The 17,579-nt window shown below is 41.2% G+C and overlaps 1 protein-coding gene across 1 annotated transcript; it reads left to right on the top strand.

The window, feature by feature from the left end:
• The first annotated feature begins 1,315 nt into the window (after window positions 1-1,315).
• On the top strand, window positions 1,316-16,451 carry LOC100196779 (v-yes-1 Yamaguchi sarcoma viral related oncogene homolog). Its single transcript, NM_001141801.1, is given in 13 exon segments — window positions 1,316-1,411; window positions 6,291-6,427; window positions 6,712-6,766; window positions 6,928-7,033; window positions 7,421-7,519; window positions 7,671-7,774; window positions 7,981-8,130; window positions 8,355-8,507; window positions 12,902-13,084; window positions 13,270-13,346; window positions 14,194-14,347; window positions 15,025-15,156; window positions 15,541-16,451. Coding segments are annotated over 12 exon segments (1,548 nt in total). The 5' UTR covers window positions 1,316-1,411; window positions 6,291-6,295; the 3' UTR covers window positions 15,744-16,451.
• Window positions 16,452-17,579: the final 1,128 nt, after the last annotated feature.

Genomic DNA, 17,579 nt, shown 5'->3' with positions numbered 1-17,579 from the left:
ATGGCGAGATCATGGAACGGGCAGTCCTTCCCCGGGAGGAAGAGCAGCTCCGTCTTGCCGAGGTTCAGCTTGAGCTGGTGATCCGTCATCCACACTGATATGTCTGACAGACATGCAGAGATGCGATTCGCCGCCTGGTTATCAGAAGGGGGAAAGGAGAAGATGAATTGTGTGTCGTCTGCATAGCAATGATAGGAGAGACCATGTGAGGATATGACAGAGCCAAGTGACTTGGTGTATAGCGAGAATAGGAGAGGGCCTAGAACAGAGCCCTGGGGGACACCAGTGGTGAGAGCGCATGGTGCGGAGACAGATTCTCGCCACGCCACCTGGTAGGAGCGACCTGTCAGGTAGGACGCAATCCAAGCGTGGGCCGCGCCGGAGATGCCCAACTCGGAGAGGGTGGAGAGGAGGATCTGATGGTTCACAGTATCAAAGGCAGCAGATAGGTCTAGAAGGATGAGAGCAGAGGAGAGAGAGTTAGCTTTAGCAGTGCGGAGAGCCTCCGTGACACAGAGAAGAGCAGTCTCAGTTGAATGCCCAGTCTTGAAACCTGACTGATTAGGATCAAGGTCATTCTGAGAGAGATAGCAGGAGAGCTGGCCAAGGACGGCACGTTCAAGAGTTTTGGAGAGAATAGAAAGAAGGGATACTGGTCTGTAGTTGTTGACATCGGAGGGATCGAGTGTAGGTTTTTTCAGAAGGGGTGCAACTCTCGCTCTCTTGAAGACGGAAGGGACGTAGCCAGCGGTCAAGGATGAGTTGATGAGCGAGGTGAGGAAGGGGAGAAGGTCTCCGGAAATGGTCTGGAGAAGAGAGTGTGTATCATATAGTATGTGTGTGGCAGGCTTACAATGATGGCAAAAAAACAACATTTGAGAGTGCGCTGACCCTGGTGCTAGAGGGGGGACGCAGTTGGAGGTTGAATGTTTTAAGGGGTACAGACTATAAAAAGTTTGGGAACCACTGTTCTGGGGAAATCAATAGGTTGTTTTGGCTGACTGTTCATCATGCCGCTTCTCACTAACACAGACAGTAGTTCCACAATGTCCCCTCAGTCCATTTCATACATTGTAGTACCTGTGATTTTTATAAAACCAAAAAATCCAGTGTACATAAATGTAATAAATATGACTTTGACCTCAAATGACCTCGACTTTCAAATGCGTTCAGTTGGTAAGCAATTATGCAAATACATTGGACAAAACGGAACATTGTACCAGGAAGTTACAGTAATATATAAAAAAAAAAAAAAAAAAAAAATTAAAATATGAAGTTCCTCATTCTGTTGAATTTCACAGTCCATTGGCAGCTCTAATGAAGAGCAAGACACGAAAGTTGAGGATTACAAACATTTGTCTTTATTTGAATTAGCCGCTCAGCCGCTTCTCCAACTACTGAAATTTGACAGGTAAATCTAGCCTATATTATGGCATTGCTGCTTTATTCTATTTATTTTCTTTGTCTATAGTTTTTTTCTTATCAAACAAGTCTTCATTTTATTTCTATAAACATTACGCTAGTCAATTTGTTTGGGAACGTTGTCCACATTTTCGCTATAAACACAACGTAATACGGTCCACTGAGCCGAATGCACAAGTTAAAATTGTTCTTAAACATCTGTCTAAAGAAATTGGTCTGTATGTACAAACCAGGGCGTTGCCTATGTTTTAAATGTTGTGTGTTTAAGGTGACACATTATTCCGAAAAATGTGGAGAGTTAAAAGCAGGTTACCATCACCTCCTCTAGCCGGCTCAGATTTCCCGATGGTTTACATGCTCACAGTATTCTGAATAGTAGCTCGTATACCGCTTAGCGTCTTATTCGGGATAAACTGTTTACATGCAACTTTGATATCCCGCTCATTAGTATCCCTGTACCATGAATAAACAGAATATTCATAATTTAAGTTCATATGGGTTAAATGGAATAGTAACTAAAATATGAATACTGACTGTAAGCCTATAACTTCTCATAATATTAACTCCTGCAGAATTATGCATTTCTTGCAGTAAATGTACATAATAAATGTTAATGTCTCGGGAACAGAAGTGGAGAATGATTTCTTTCACCATCTCTTGAGAAAATGCTGAATGCACTTGTAATGTGTTATCTTTGACAATGCTGTGCAAGCAGACAGTATTTCAAACACATAAAATATGCACCCAAGACAAACTGAAGTCTTATCAGAAACGTGTTTAATTGTTGGCTATATGGTCCAGTAAGGAGTATCAGCAAAATAAATTGTAATGGAATTATGGTGGAACAAACTGTCCATGTAGCCTACTTTTTGAAGTAATTTGTTTGACAATCAGATGAAACATCACATAACACCCATGATATGTGTAACTGAGCCTGTGTAAGATGTCTAAGATCAGAACATCCCATGCATTTTATCCAGGTCTCTCATAACCGGGATACAAGCTTTTTTGGGTAATTGTTTATGACTACTTTTACTTCACTACATTCCTAATTCACTTTACACATTTTCCCTGATACCCAAAAATACTCATTATATTTTGAATGCTTAGCAGGACAGGAAAATTGTATAATTCACACACACTTATCAAGAGAACATCCCATGTCATCCCAACTGCCTCTGATTTGGCAGACTCACTACACACACATTCTTCATTTGTAAATGATGTTGGAGTGTGCCCCTGGCTCTCTGTAAATGATGGCTGAGTGTTGGAGCATGCCCCTGGCTCTCTGTAAATGATGTGTGAGTGTTGGAGCATGCCCCTGGCTCTCTGTAAATGATGGCTGAGTGTTGGAGCATGCCCCTGGCTCTCTGTAAATGATGGCTGAGTGTTGGAGCATGCCCCTGGCTCTCTGTAAATGATGGCTGAGTGTTGGAGCATGCCCCTGGCTCTCTGTAAATGATGGCTGAGTGTTGGAGCATGCCCCTGGCTCTCTGTAAATGATGGCTGAGTGTTGGACCATGTCCCTGGCTCTCTGTAAATGATGTATGAGTGTTGGAGCATGCCCCTGGCTCTCTGTAAATGATGGCTGAGTGTTGGAGCATGCCCCTGGCTCTCTGTAAATGATGGCTGAGTGTTGGAGCATGCCCCTGGCTCTCTGTAAATGATGGCTGAGTGTTGGAGCATCCCCCTGGCTCTCTGTAAATGATGGCTGAGTGTTGGAGCATGCCCCTGGCTCTCTGTAAATGATGGCTGAGTGTTGGAGCATGCCTCTGGCTCTCTGTAAATGGAAAAATAGAATGGTGGTGTCAGTTTTTCTTAATGTAAGGAATTTGAAATTATTTATACTTTTACTATATTTTAGCAATTACATTTACTTTTGATACTTAAGTATTTATAAAAAACTAATTATTTTAGACTTTTACTCAAGTAGTATTTTACTGGGTGAATTTCACCTTTACTTGAATCATTTTCTATTAAGGTATCTTTACTTTTACTCAAGTATGACAATTGGGTACTTTTTCCAAAAGTACTTGAGTAAAGGTCTAAAATAATTAGTTTTTTCTAACAGTATAGCTTCCGTCCCTCTCCTCACCCCAACCTGGGATCGAACCAGGGACCCTCTGCACACATCGACGACAGCCACCCTCGAAGCATCGTTACCCATCACTCCACAAAAGCCACGGCCTTTGCAGAGCAAGGGGAACAACTACTTCACGTCTCAGAGCGAATGACGTCATCCGATTGAAACGCTATTAGTGCGCACCACCGCTAACTAACTAGCCATTTCACATCAGTTACATGTGCACATGTAAATATGGTTATCGAGATAGATATGGGTTATGGAAGGGTCACATAATTCCATCCAGGTCACCAGGAGGGATCAACCAATTAATTATACTCATGAGCAAACATCAACTGCAATTGCCAGTAAATCGCCAAACTTGGCTTTATACCTGTTCAAACAACCCACTCCAGGTGACAGTATGCACACATTCAGTTTGTTTGCCAACTCATAGAAGTAGTAGAAGAAGAAAATTGACTACTTCAAAATGGAGATGGCCTCAGTGGTGCTGCCTGTGCTCTCATAAACGGCATAATGGAACAGGTACAAGGATGCGAAGTCTATGGGTGTGATTGACACACCTGCCGTGCACATGCCCACATGCACTGTGCCCTCCACTAATCTAGGCCTATCCAAGTGTGTGAGGCATGGTTTACAGCTGGAATCCTTAATGGTGAAACAGCCACGTCCGTTTGCGATATTAAAACAACAAAGTTACTGCAAACAATGAACACTGTTTTTTTCCCCTCGGACATCATTGCTCCCGCGATAGAAGAGCACAGTAAGTGCTGCGTTTGTTTTACCTGCTGCGTAATGCTCCTCAGCTCGGCAGCAAAAGCAACAACAGTGGTGGGGCGGCCAGTGGCGCCATTTCCGCCAACTGTGGATTCCATCTTTACGTTTATTTTCATCAATATATGTATTTATTCAACATTACTCAATGTAATTAAACGTTTTGCATTGATTAACTAAATTAATTCTTAAAGAAAATAGAATAATAGTTGACATGAAACCTAAACCCCAGACTTGGTTGAGAAATACGTTATGCAGAGAGGGTTTTTCCTTGCAAAAGGCAGAGGCTGGTCAAATGAGGAAGTGTGCAGAAGCCACAGTAGCACGTAGCCTCTGTATAGTTATTTTAATCTGTCCGAAGCCTTAACCCGTATCCTGTCTGTCATCTAGAAATACAGCCAAAGCACTGACAGCCAAACTACACCTAACAGTGTAGTTGGGTTTGTTTTTCAGCATTTGATTCAGAGCACTAGGTGTTGAATGCATTATTTTTCATCATAGATATACATTTGCTCAATGGTCTAATGCATTGTCCTTATCATTCAACAACAGTGCATTAGTACAACCAAATGCCATAGTTCGCAAACCAGATATTCATTATTGGAGAACAATGCAAAACAAGGACATTTCTAATTTGAAAGGTACATCTAGTTTCTGATCTAGTTCTGGTTTCCATTTGGGGTACATGAAAGACAAGACTAGGTCAAATGAATGGTGTGCCTTTCAGCTGTTATTTGCCCAGAAAGGAAAACTGATAAGTATTGTTTTAGGGGTCCAAAGTTTGAGGAAACCTCAAATGTGTTCAGTTTCGTCAAGGAAGAAAAATACCTTACACCAGTCTAATTTTGACTGGCCTAGTTAATAAGTCCATATTTCTCTCTCCCTCAGTTTTAGTAACACAATCGTTTTAGATCAAGCAATAGGCCTATTGTGTTAATTATATTATTTTGTAGCTCATGATATGACTATTTATAACTGAAATCCTTGGAGAATTCCCCTGGACACAGAGCATTGTCATTGGAGTGTGTGAATGTGTTGTGACACAGAAACTCATGTGTTGCCCCTGGCCTCAGTGAGCCAGCTGTACAACCCTGTTTTCTGCTGTTAGATAGAAAACCGCTACCTGTATCTTATGTCTATGGTATTAATCTACACAGCAGACAATGTAACATATCTAAGATTGTGACCTTTACAGTATAGTGCTCCAAACTCCACTGTGTGAGTGAGTGAGTGAGATTCTGTACACGACCACTGCTGCTCAAAACCCACTTGCTTCTATTTTGCGGTGTAAATTAATTTGCAGACACCGCTGCATCAAGTGGTGTTGTGGTACAGGAGAGGTTAACTCCCCTGAGAGACCACGTCTAACTGAGCCCAGTTCAGACAGAAAGAGCCCAAATCAAATATCCATACTTACTTTATACAGGCTTGTTGCTCAGATTCTGTATGTGCACTGTCTGAAAATCAAATCATGTGTCATCTCCAAGCCTAACAATGCAGAAGGACATAAAACAAGGAAATAATTGATAATGCCTGTTAATGTTTGTGAATGAATAAACGTTAAATGAGTGAGTGAGGCTTTGATCTGTGCTAGGTTGTGTGCTATCAATACTGCGGCAAATAAAGTTATATATTTTACAGTGTATTGACACAGTTGACTCCTGATCAGTGCACTGTCATAGTAACTTAGTCCCAAGCTACTGCAGTTCTACTTTACTTAATAACAAGTCATCTGTGTTTATGAGCAGTGGTCATCTGCGTACAGTCGGTCATGAACACTGCTAACACACACACACACACAGTCAGTGTTAATCTTCTGTTTGATGTATGCGTCTTGATAGTCATCTTCGTTATGTTTCCCCATCCCTCTTTCCTTATGGGCCTTTTGCAGGAATATAGAGATCATGAATAGTAAGCCTTGTTCCAAATGCTATGTGTGTGTCTTTCCCATGAACCAATGGGAAAGATGAGGTCAATACATTAAAGTTAGCTTCTGTGTCTATCCCAATAGGCAATATGGGTTGTAAAAAATCCAAGCTGAATGCCGGTCTGAATGGAGGTGTGCTTGATGGCAAGAACCGACAGCCAGTACGTCCCGATCAAACTGTAAATTTGAGAGATCGCACCTCCATTAAACCAAGTGCTACAGTAAGTAGTAGTTTCAGGGGAAACAGTATTTTTGTAATCACTACCAAAAATCCCTGACCTGGAAACAATTGACAAAATTGGTTCAAGTGTGTTGTTGATGAATCTTCAAATATTGAAAAATGTACCAAATTATTATTATTTTTTTTTAAATGGGTGAAATAGCACACATTTCAATCTCTTCACCTTACATTCAAACTATTGTTCATAGATTAGCACAATAAAACCATAACATTTTGTCAAACTACTGTCCAGAAGTTCTGATATGAAATGATATCTTGATACAGAGTAACTCACCTCCTGGAGGTCTCCTGCCTGGTCAGGTATTCATGAAAATGGAAGGTATGCTTGTTGCATTTCTTTATCGCACATTGTTACAGTAATGATGCAGAGCAAATATTGTATGATGGTTCCATTTCTTTTGCAGTGCATTGCAATATTCCAATAACATTTGATTGCAAGAGAAGTGTGTTCCCACTGTCTCCCCCTCTTTTCTAACACAGAGCAAAGCGAGTCTGGTAAAATAGCAATTGCAATATACCCATATGATGCAATACATGCAGAAGATTTGGGATTCAAGAAGGGCGAAAGGCTTAAGGTTCTTGAAGAGTAAGTGCCTGTTCTCCATATATTACATTTGAGTGTGTTGGATTTTATACATAAACCAACACAATGTTGGACTAAGAGGAATATTGTTTGCGCAAGCATTTTATATAAAGATGATTACAGTGTCATCATTGAATAGTACACTATCTAGAACCTTCGGATGTCCCCATAGGAGAACCCTTTTTGGTTCCAGGTAGAACCCTTTGGGGGTCCATGTAGCACTCTTTCCACAGAGAGTTCTACATGGAACCCAAAAGGGTTCTCATTGGAACCAAAAAGGGTTCTCCTATGGGGACATCCGAATAACCCTTTTGGAACCCTTATTTTTTTCTAAGAGAAGATTGTTGTGTCCCTTCCTTCATTGACGACATGAATCATAACTGTTTTCAGGCATGGTGAATGGTGGAAGGCTAGGTCTCTGACCACTAAGAAAGAAGGGTTCATACCCTCCAATTATGTTGCCGAGGCCAACACCATGGAGACAGAGGAGTGAGTGTCGTTATCATAATGACTTTTGCACATTTCTCTCAGAGCCAACAAGGCTTTCTATTCACCGTTAATAGAAGCACATAGCTGTTATTCGATTCATTTCAGGGGAAGATATCTAAATTGTGTCACTATAATATTGTTTTCTGCGTAGATGGTTTTTCAAGGATATTACAAGGAAGGATGCAGAAAGACAACTTTTGGCCCCTGCAAACAAAGCAGGCTCTTACCTCATTCGTGAGAGTGAGACATCAAAAGGTAAGGACCCACTGGATAAACTATGTCTCTCTAATGAAAATAACTTGTCCATGATTCCTATACGTCAAATAATTTATGCACGCTTGACTGTAAGTCGTTTTGGATAAAAGCATCTGCTAAATGGAATATATTATTATTTTATATATTATTCACTGTATTGTATTTGGATGTCTGAATGTGATAGTGATTGTGTTTCTCTTCATCAGGAAGTTATTCCATGTCTATCAGAGATGTGGATGCCCAGGGAATAAACGCTGTGAAACATTATAAGATCCGCACGCTGGATAATGGTGGCTTCTACATCTCTCCTAAAATCACATTCCCTGACATTGGCAGCATGATAAAACATTATTACAGTGAGTACCAATGTATTTGAGCCCACCTGTAATATTGCACAAAACTAAGACGTTTCATTTTCTCTTGGCTTCTTTCAACTTCTCTATTTACTAAAAGTAAATAGAGAAATATGCATTCACTACTGTAAGTCTCTCTGGATAAGAGCGTCTGCTAAATGACAAACAAACAAAAAAATGTACAAAAATGCAATGTCTCAACATCAGTTTGTGGTGTGATTTGTCAGAACAATCAGATGGTCTCTGTCGAAAGCTGGAGAAGCCGTGTGATAAACCCGAAGCTCAGAAGCCATGGGACAAAGATGCCTGGGAGATCTCCAAGGAGTCCATCAAGATGGTGAAAAAACTGGGAGCAGGACAGTTTGGAGAAGTGTGGATGGGTGAGTCAAAGATACACAAAAGTATACAGACACCTTCAAATTAGTGGATTTGGCTATTTAAACCACACCCTTTGCTGACCAGTGTATAAAATCGAGCACACAGCCATGCAATCTCCATAGACAAACATTGGCAGTAGAATGGCCTTACTGAAGAGCTGTGACTTTCAACGTGGCACTGTTATAGGATGCCACCTTTCCAACAAGTCAGTTTGTCAAATTTCTGCCCCGGTCAACTCTAAGTGCTGTTAACGTGTAGTGGAAACGTCTAGGAGCAACAACGGCTCAGCCAAGAAGTGGTAAACTACACAAGCTCACAGAACGGGAGTGCTGAAGTGCGTAGCGTGTAAAAATCGTCTGTTCTTGGTTGCAACACTCACTACCGAGTTCCAAACTGCCTGGGGAAGCAACGTCAGCACAATAACTGTTCGTCGGGAGCTTTATGAAATGGGTTTCCATGGCCGAGCAGCCGCACACAAGCCTAAGATCATCGTGCCCAATGGCAATCGTCGGCTGGAGTGGTGTAAAGCTCACCACCATTGGACTCTGGAGCAGTGGAAACGTGTTCTCTGGAGTGATGAATAATGCACCACCATCTGGCAGTCCAACGGACAAATCTGGGTTTGGCGGATGCCAGGAGAATGCTACCTGCCCCAATGCATAGTGCCAACTGTACAGTTTGGTGGAGGAATAATGGTCTGGGGCTGTTTTTCATGGTTCGGGCTAGGCCCCTTAGTTCCAGTGAAGGGAAATCTTAATGCTAAAGCATACAATGACATTTTAGACGATTCTTTTAATTCCTTGTTTTTTATAGAGAAGAGGAGACTAAACTCTCCAGAGACATAACAAATGCAAGGAGGTGAATGAGAGGAAACAGGACTGTCGACGGCTCCATCTGGCTGGCTGGATCACTGTGCCATAGGAAAAGCCCTTAATGCCAAAGAGGTCAAAGAAAACGAAAAACATCTTGAGCGCAGTACAGGAGGCCCTACAGTCCATTTGTATATTTGCAATGCCAACAATTTCCTACAATTCATCAAGGCCGAGGTGCAGGAAGGTAGCACATGAATAATAACAGATCCATGTGGAAGAACTTGACTGGCTTGCACATTTTTTTCCTCCCCAATTTCGATCTTGTCTCATCGCTGCAACTCCCCAACGGGCATGGGAGGCGAAGGTCGAATCATGGGTCCTCCTTAACATGACCCGCCAAACTGCGCTTTGTAACCCAGAAGCCAGCCGCACCAATGTGTTAGAGGAAACACTGTTCACCTGACGACCGAGGCCAGCCTACAGGCGCCCAGCCCGCCACAAGGAGTCGCTACAGCACGATGAGCCAAGTAAAGCCCCCCCCGGGCAAAACCCTCCCCTAACCTGGACGATGCTGGGCCAATTGTGCACCGCCCTATGGGACTCCCGGTCACGGCCGGTTGTGATACAGCCCAGGATCAAACCCAGATATGTAGTGATAATTATAGCATTGTGATGTAGTACCTTAGACTGCTGCGCCACTCGGGAGGCCCACTCCATTGCTTTTTTAATACTATCACTTTAATGTGGTGTAATTGTATCAGGGGTAGGGCAGCTGAGACAGACAGGTATAGTCAAATGTTGATCTTTCTGTCTCTATGAGATTGTTAGCAGCCTTAGAGAGTGGAGGGATGGGACTGGTACTAGGAACTGTTGGCGCTGTTATCAGAGGCATCTGTAGAGGAAATGTGAGCGTGTCTGACGTCGAATTTGCATTGGATTTTGTTATTATTCATGTGCTACCTTCCTGCACCTCGGCCTTGATGAATTGTAGGAAATTGTTGGCATTGCAAATATACAAATGGACTGTAGGGCCTCCTGTACTGCGCTCAAGATGTTTTTCGTTTTCTTTGACCTCTTTGGCATTAAGGGCTTTTCCTATGGCACAGTGATCCAGCCAGCCAGCCAGATGGAGCCGTCGACAGTCCTGTTTCCTCTCATTCACCTCCTTGCATTTGTTATGTCTCTGGAGAGTTTAGTCTCCTCTTCTCTATAAAAAACAAGGAATTAAAAGAATCGTCTAAAATGTCATTGTATGCTTTAGCATTAAGATTTCCCTTCACTGGAACTAAGGGGCCTAGCCCGAACCATGAAAAACAGCCCCAGACCATTATTCCTCCACCAAACTTTACAGTTGGCACTATGCATTGGGGCAGGTAGCATTCTCCTGGCATCCGCCAAACCCAGATTTGTCCGTTGGACTGCCAGATGGTGGTGCATTATTCATCACTCCAGAGAACACGTTTCCACTGCTCCAGAGTCCAATGGTGGTGAGCTTTACACCACTCCAGCCGACGATTGCCATTGGGCACGATGATCTTAGGCTTGTGTGCGGCTGCTCGGCCATGGAAACCCATTTCATAAAGCTCCCGACGAACAGTTATTGTGCTGACGTTGCTTCCCCAGGCAGTTTGGAACTCGGTAGTGAGTGTTGCAACCAAGAACAGACGATTTTTACACGCTACGCACTTCAGCACTCCCGTTCTGTGAGCTTGTGTGGTTTACCACTTCTTGGCTGAGCCGTTGTTGCTCCTAGACGTTTCCACTACACGTTAACAGCACTTAGAGTTGACCGGGGCAGAAATTTGACAAACTGACTTGTTGGAAAGGTGGCATTTAAACTCGTCTTTCAACCACTCCACACATTTCTTGTTAACAAACTATAGTTTTGGCAAGTCGGTTAGGACATCTACTTGGTGCATGACACAAGTCATTTTTCCAACAATTGTTTACAGACAGATTATTTCACTTATAATTTACTGTATCACAATTCCAGTGGGTCAGAAGTTTACATACACTAAGTTGACTGCCTTTAAATAGCTTGGAAATTCCAGAAAATTATACCTTCAGGCATTTGGAAATTGCTCCCAAGGATGAACCAGACTTGTGTAGGTCTACAATTTTTTTTCGTAGGCGGCGATTTCTTGTCCATGATGTCAAGCAAAGAGGCACTGAGTTTGAAGGTAGGCCTTGAAATACATCCACAGGTACACCTCCAATTGACTCAAATGATGTCAATTTGCTTATCAGAAGCTTCTAAAGCCATGACATCATTTTCTGGAATTTCCCAAGCTGTTTAAAGGCACAGTCAACTTAGTGTATGTAAACTTCTGACCCACTGGAATTGTGATACAGTGAATTATAAGTGAAATAATCTGTCTGTAACAATTGTTGGAAAAATTACTTGTGTCATGCACAAAGTAAATGTCCTAACCGACTTGCCAAAACTATAGTTTGTTAACAAGAAATGTGTGGAGTGGTTTAAAAACGAGTTTTAATGACTCCAACCTAAGTGTATGTAAACTTCCGACTTCAACTGTATGTCAGAAAAGGAGAGACAAGTCCTGCAATATGATTATGATTTAGGCCTATATAATAAAATATAGTAGACATCATGCTGCTATGCAATCTCCTTACCAATGGCAATTGCATCATTTTTTAATCATTGGGCCTATGTTTTAATGTTTTTATTAGCCTACCATTATTATAATCAAACTCCCCTTTCCCCCAAATGAACAATAAGAACAGAAGTGGAGCATGGAGATACACACTTTCCCATGAAGTTCAAATTGTAGAAATACAGACCTTTGCAAGAATTTTTAGTGCGCACGCACATTGATAAATAAGGCTTCGCTGTCTACTTTTAGCTCTGTCAAAAAACTCATGTTTTGTGAACTGTTACAGCTTAATTCCTCAATTATATTTATTCAGCATTTAGTATGTGCACTACTCGAGTCGCGTCCCAAATCCCTAGTGTTCGAGTCCTTTATACTCAAGTCATGAGTTGGCTCACAAGTCCCTAGAGTTCGAGTCCGAGTCCTTTATACTCAAGTCATGAGTTGGCTCACAAGTCCCTAGAGTTCGAGTCCGAGTCCTTTATACTCAAGTCATGAGTTGAGTCGCAAGTCCCTTGGTAGTCCCATACGTTGCTGTCCAACCATTTTTTTAAAGCTAAACTTCATTATACTGTTGCACATTTGTACGGCTAAATATATAATACAGCTATTTAACATTTGCTGTTGTAGCTAGTATGTTGAATTCTGCAAAAAAGAGGTTTACTAACAACAAACTCACCACTGGTCGAGTCCAAGTCGAGTTACGAGTCATAAAAATCTTGACTTAAGACTGAGTCCTGGACTTGAGTACTACAACACTGCTTAGCACTGGCATTGGTTCCCTTGTTGCTAAATCACGTGAGACAGTATGCATTCAATGTCACCAGTTTGTCAAATCTTCCAATCAAAATGTAATTCAAATCAAAAAGACAAAAAGATACAGCAGGTAGCCCTAGAGGTCAGAAAACAATGGGCAGTAGTGGTACAATATCAATCTAGCTATACTTCCTACTGAGCAAATCCCTCCTGCAGCATTCTACAACAACACGACCAAGGTGGCAGTGAAGACGCTGAAGCCAGGCACCATGTCAGCTGAGGCCTTCATGGAGGAGGCTAACCTGATGAAGACCCTGCAACACGACAGACTGGTGCGCCTCTACGCCGTCGTCACCAAGATCGAGCCGATCTACATCATCACAGAGTACATGTCCAATGGTAACACACACACTGAGTCCAATTCCTACAAGACAGACCTCTTGGTTTCAAACACTATTATGTGGCCAGCATGGACTGTTTTCATCAATACATACCATTTGATGTTACATAAGTGTTCTGTAAGTCACCAATAATTTCATTGGTTTGGTTTCTATTCCTCAATTTTGTTTCTTTACCTTTTGTAGGGAGCCTCTTAGATTTCTTAAAAAGTGAGGCGGGCTGCAAAGTACAGCTACCTAAGCTAATCGATTTTTCTGCCCAGGTAATGCACGTTCTTCTTACATCTCTCTGTCTCAGTGATTAAGAGCATTGCTCTTTATAGACTGTTTCCTTTTAAGAAATAGATGCTGATGTCACTTTTTCCATTGGTTAACCAGAAAGAGGAACAGAATACCATGGTTTTTGTTTCACTTAACAAATGAGTTGCCACAAACTAAGAACATAGAAGTGCCAAGTGAAGACCATCCAGTGGTCCCTCACACACACACCAATCAGAGTATGTCTCTCATGGAAGTAGAAATGTGGTTCAATCAAAGTCAATACACAAAATGATGAATAACATGTATCATTGATAACATGCCTCCCCAAAGAAGTAAATTACCTAAAAATAGATTAAAGATAAACCAAAATACCTCATGCCATGTCAGTACACCAGTTGTGGTAAATTCAGAATAAACTTTAAATCAGATCACTGTGTAGTGACAGAGGTATGGTCCGTTCTGGGGAAAACTGCATCAAACCACAGTTGCACATCCTCTTAGACAAAGTGAAAGAGGATGCCATCTAGGAAACGAAACAGTCGTCCCTTTCCCCAAATGGACAACCACTCCTCAGCTCAGCTCACTTAAACTTGTTGAGTACTAACCAAGTCAAATGGTTGGTAGCTAATTCAATTCTAACCAGACGTAAAACACATACATTAACTATGGTATGCAGCATTGCAAATTACCATACTGAATTTGTGTCAGGAGTCTAGTTAATAACCATTTTTCAGTATTGTTTTATGGGAACAACAACACAAGTCAGATAGTCTGAAAGCTCTACTGAATTGGGTTGAGTGCTCAATTGAGTTCCATTAATACCTGAGGGGAAATGTCATCCTTTTTCAGATTGCGGAGGGCATGGCGTACATTGAGAAAAAGAACTACATCCACCGTGACCTGAGAACAGCCAATGTCCTGGTGTCTGAGAGTTTGCTGTGTAAAATAGCTGACTTTGGCCTGGCCAGAGTCATTGAGGATGACCAGTATACAGCCAGAGAGGGTAAGCTTCCTGTCTGTGCATGCTAGAATTAGTCAGTACAGTATTACACTGGCCAAAATGTTATACATATGTGTATCTCATGTGATAACTGTCATAAATGATTCCAAATATCTGTCTAGTGTTTGGCTGAGAAAGACAGTATAGAGAAATTCCCTGGTGTTCTGCAGAGTTGTATTACAGTAGTGTAATTGTATATTTTTTGTAATATCGTATCTGTAGAGACCAGAAGTACATCTGTTTTCCCGAGACATGTTCTTGTTTACTTAAGGGACCAGGTTGTCACTAGTTACCACAGCCACAAAGTCATAACTATGGCTACACCCCACCCATTTCTACAATTTCTTAAAATCTGATTTCAGAACTAACACTAACCTTAACCACACTGCTAACCTTATGCCTAACCCCAACTTTACATTTGTTTTCATGGATTGTTATGATATAGCCAGTGTTGACTTTGTGGCTGTTGTAATTTTTTATTTTTTTCATGCCAATCAGGAAGCAGAGGTCAATATCAGCAATGTCAGAAGTAAAACTGCTATCAACGCATATTCCATAGTTAATACAGGCCTGGTTTGTACAAGAATGTTTCTGTCAGCAATCCAAGCTTGTAACGTTACTTTGTTTTTCCTCCTATATCAGTGTCAGAAACTCTTTCGCCCTCTGTTTGTCCATTACAGGAGCTAAGTTTCCCATCAAGTGGACAGCACCAGAGGCCATCAACTATGGCTCCTTCACTATCAAATCAGACATGTGGTCCTTCGGAGTCCTCCTGTATGAAATCATTACCTATGGAAAAATACCTTACCCAGGTAATTACATGCAACCTTACACACAAACACATTCATATTTAAGACTAGCTACTCAAGACTGATTTCCCCACATGCTGCAAAATTTGGAGCTTGAATGCACTCAATAATAGGTGAGCACAGATATTTATCGCCATCTACTGGTTAATGAAAGATGTTGCAAGCGATCGTAGGGATTTTTTCTCCAGAAAAAGACCTCTGTCTGCTCTGATGGCATTTATTGTGATGCCTTAACAAATACAAAAAAATCTGACTTTATTGCTCAACCATTTTCCCCACATAAATAAGAAATCGGTCATGTTGGCTTCTTTCAATTTAGGTCGACCTGCTATTCAGAGTTACTACTTCTCACTTCTGATTCTTTCTGTTCCTGTTTTCCTTTTTTAGGGATGAGCAATGGTGAAGTGATGACATCAGTGCAGAAAGGTTATAGAATGCCCCGCCCTGAGAACTGTCCCAACGAGCTCTATGACATCATGACCACCTGCTGGAAGAGCAAGCCAGACGACAGGCCCACATTTGACTACATCCAGAGTGTCCTGGATGACTTTTACACCGCCACTGAGGGACAGTACCAACAGCAGCAGTAGGAAGTCAGTGTCTGAGTCCCAAATGGCACCCCATTCCCTTAATAGTGCACTACTGTTGGGCTCTATGGTCAAAAGTAGTGAACTATATAGGGAATAGAGTGCAATTTGGGATGTAAAATGTCTGCTAATGTGCTGGTTTCTTCAATCCACCAGCAAAACAATCAGTTATTCCGCAGAGAGAGATATTGTCGGACATGTTTACTGCTTACTTATTTGTTAAGCAAGCTAAAAGATTCACCTTTGAGTTCAACTTCATATTGAAGTATAAACCTAATGTTCTTCAGCCTTTTTACAGAGAATGATCACATAAATAATGTACTGAATCTGTTGCAAACATGAAAAAAAAATCAGCACATTGAACAGCACAAAATGTACATTTTACCACATATTTATTAGAACTTTAGCCATAGCTTGTTGAATTCAATCAGCAGATTTACCAGTACTAATAAATGTATATTTTTATTTGAGCTGTTACATTAAGGTACATGAATCGATATTAAGCAGCTGATCTTTTGGACTATGTTCATGTTTATGTTTAATCGTATTAATATTAAGGCTGTCACAAGAGTCTAACGAGTTACTAATGTGACGTAGATTTGTTGTGTTGTTTTTTTTACAATGAGATTGATGTGAGTGACATGACCATGTGTGTGATTACTGTACTCTGAATAAATGCAAAAGACCTAGAGCAATAAAATATCAACCATTTTTGGCCAGGTCGTGTTCTTTTGTAGTAGAGCGTGTCAGCCGTTTAAAATGTCTCCAGGGGTTGTGTGTGATGTCATTTGAAGATGTAATTGATTTCCGGAGCAGATCATTAGAGTGGATGGACTTCAAAAACACGAAAGGTGATATTGATAGCAGGGTGTTCAGTACAGAGAAGAAAAAAAACAGAGATAGTTAGATGATGCAACATTGTATCTGTCCCATTATAAGGTCTGTGTGCGCATGGGCAGCGCCATAGACCTCGCCAGCTTGTAGTCCTAAAAAACGGAAATGAATACCCTAGGTTCATTCAGCCATTCCTATGTGGGAAATGAATGGGGTTTTGGAATAAAAGCCAAAAATAAGGTTAACAGAGACTTAGATCTTATCCACTGAGTATACAAAACATTAAGAACACCTGCTCTAGACTGACCTTGTGAATCAAGGGGAAAGCTATGATCCCTTATTGATGTCACTTGTTAAATCCACTTCAAATCAATGTAGATGAAAGGGAGTGGTCAAGTTAAAGGATTGTGTATGTGTGCCATTCAGAGGGGGAATGGGTAAAACAAAATACTTAAGTGCCTTTGAACAACGCATTGATGCTGTTCTGGGGGAGGGGTGCAACTCAATATAAGGAAGGTGTTCCTAATGTTTTGTACACTCAGTGTACGTTTTGTTTTATGAGATCATATCAGTCAGTTAACATGACCTTTATGAATTATGAAGACCATGTGCTTTATGTGCTTGTTTTGATTAGATAAATGAAGATCATTTCATAGAACAAAATATATTTCCTAAGCCTGTCTTTACCACAGATGTTTTTTTCCTGAGTTTAAATGAAACCATGCAACAAAAAACATTTTCCCCATAGGCTTTGGCCAACGAGCCATGGCGAAGTCAGCTTCTGTTAGTGCCCACAAAAAGACGCCATTTCTATTGCTCTCTATTGAGGCCATCTCCATTTTTAAGTAGTCAATGTTGTTATTTTCTACTGCTTCTATGAGTTGGTAAACAATCTGAAAGGTTGTATACTGCCACCTGGAGTGTGTTGTTTGAACAGGTATAAAGCCAAGGTTGGCGATTTACTGCCACATGCAGTTATGGAATGTTTGCTCGAACTAGTATAAT

Source organism: Salmo salar, chromosome 03 (assembly GCF_965601325.2).
Source record: "Salmo salar chromosome 03, fSalSal1, whole genome shotgun sequence".
NCBI classification, from domain to species: Eukaryota; Metazoa; Chordata; class Actinopteri; order Salmoniformes; family Salmonidae; genus Salmo; species Salmo salar.
Note: the sequence above shows the minus strand (reverse complement) of the source record. Positions and strands in the feature narration are given on the sequence as shown.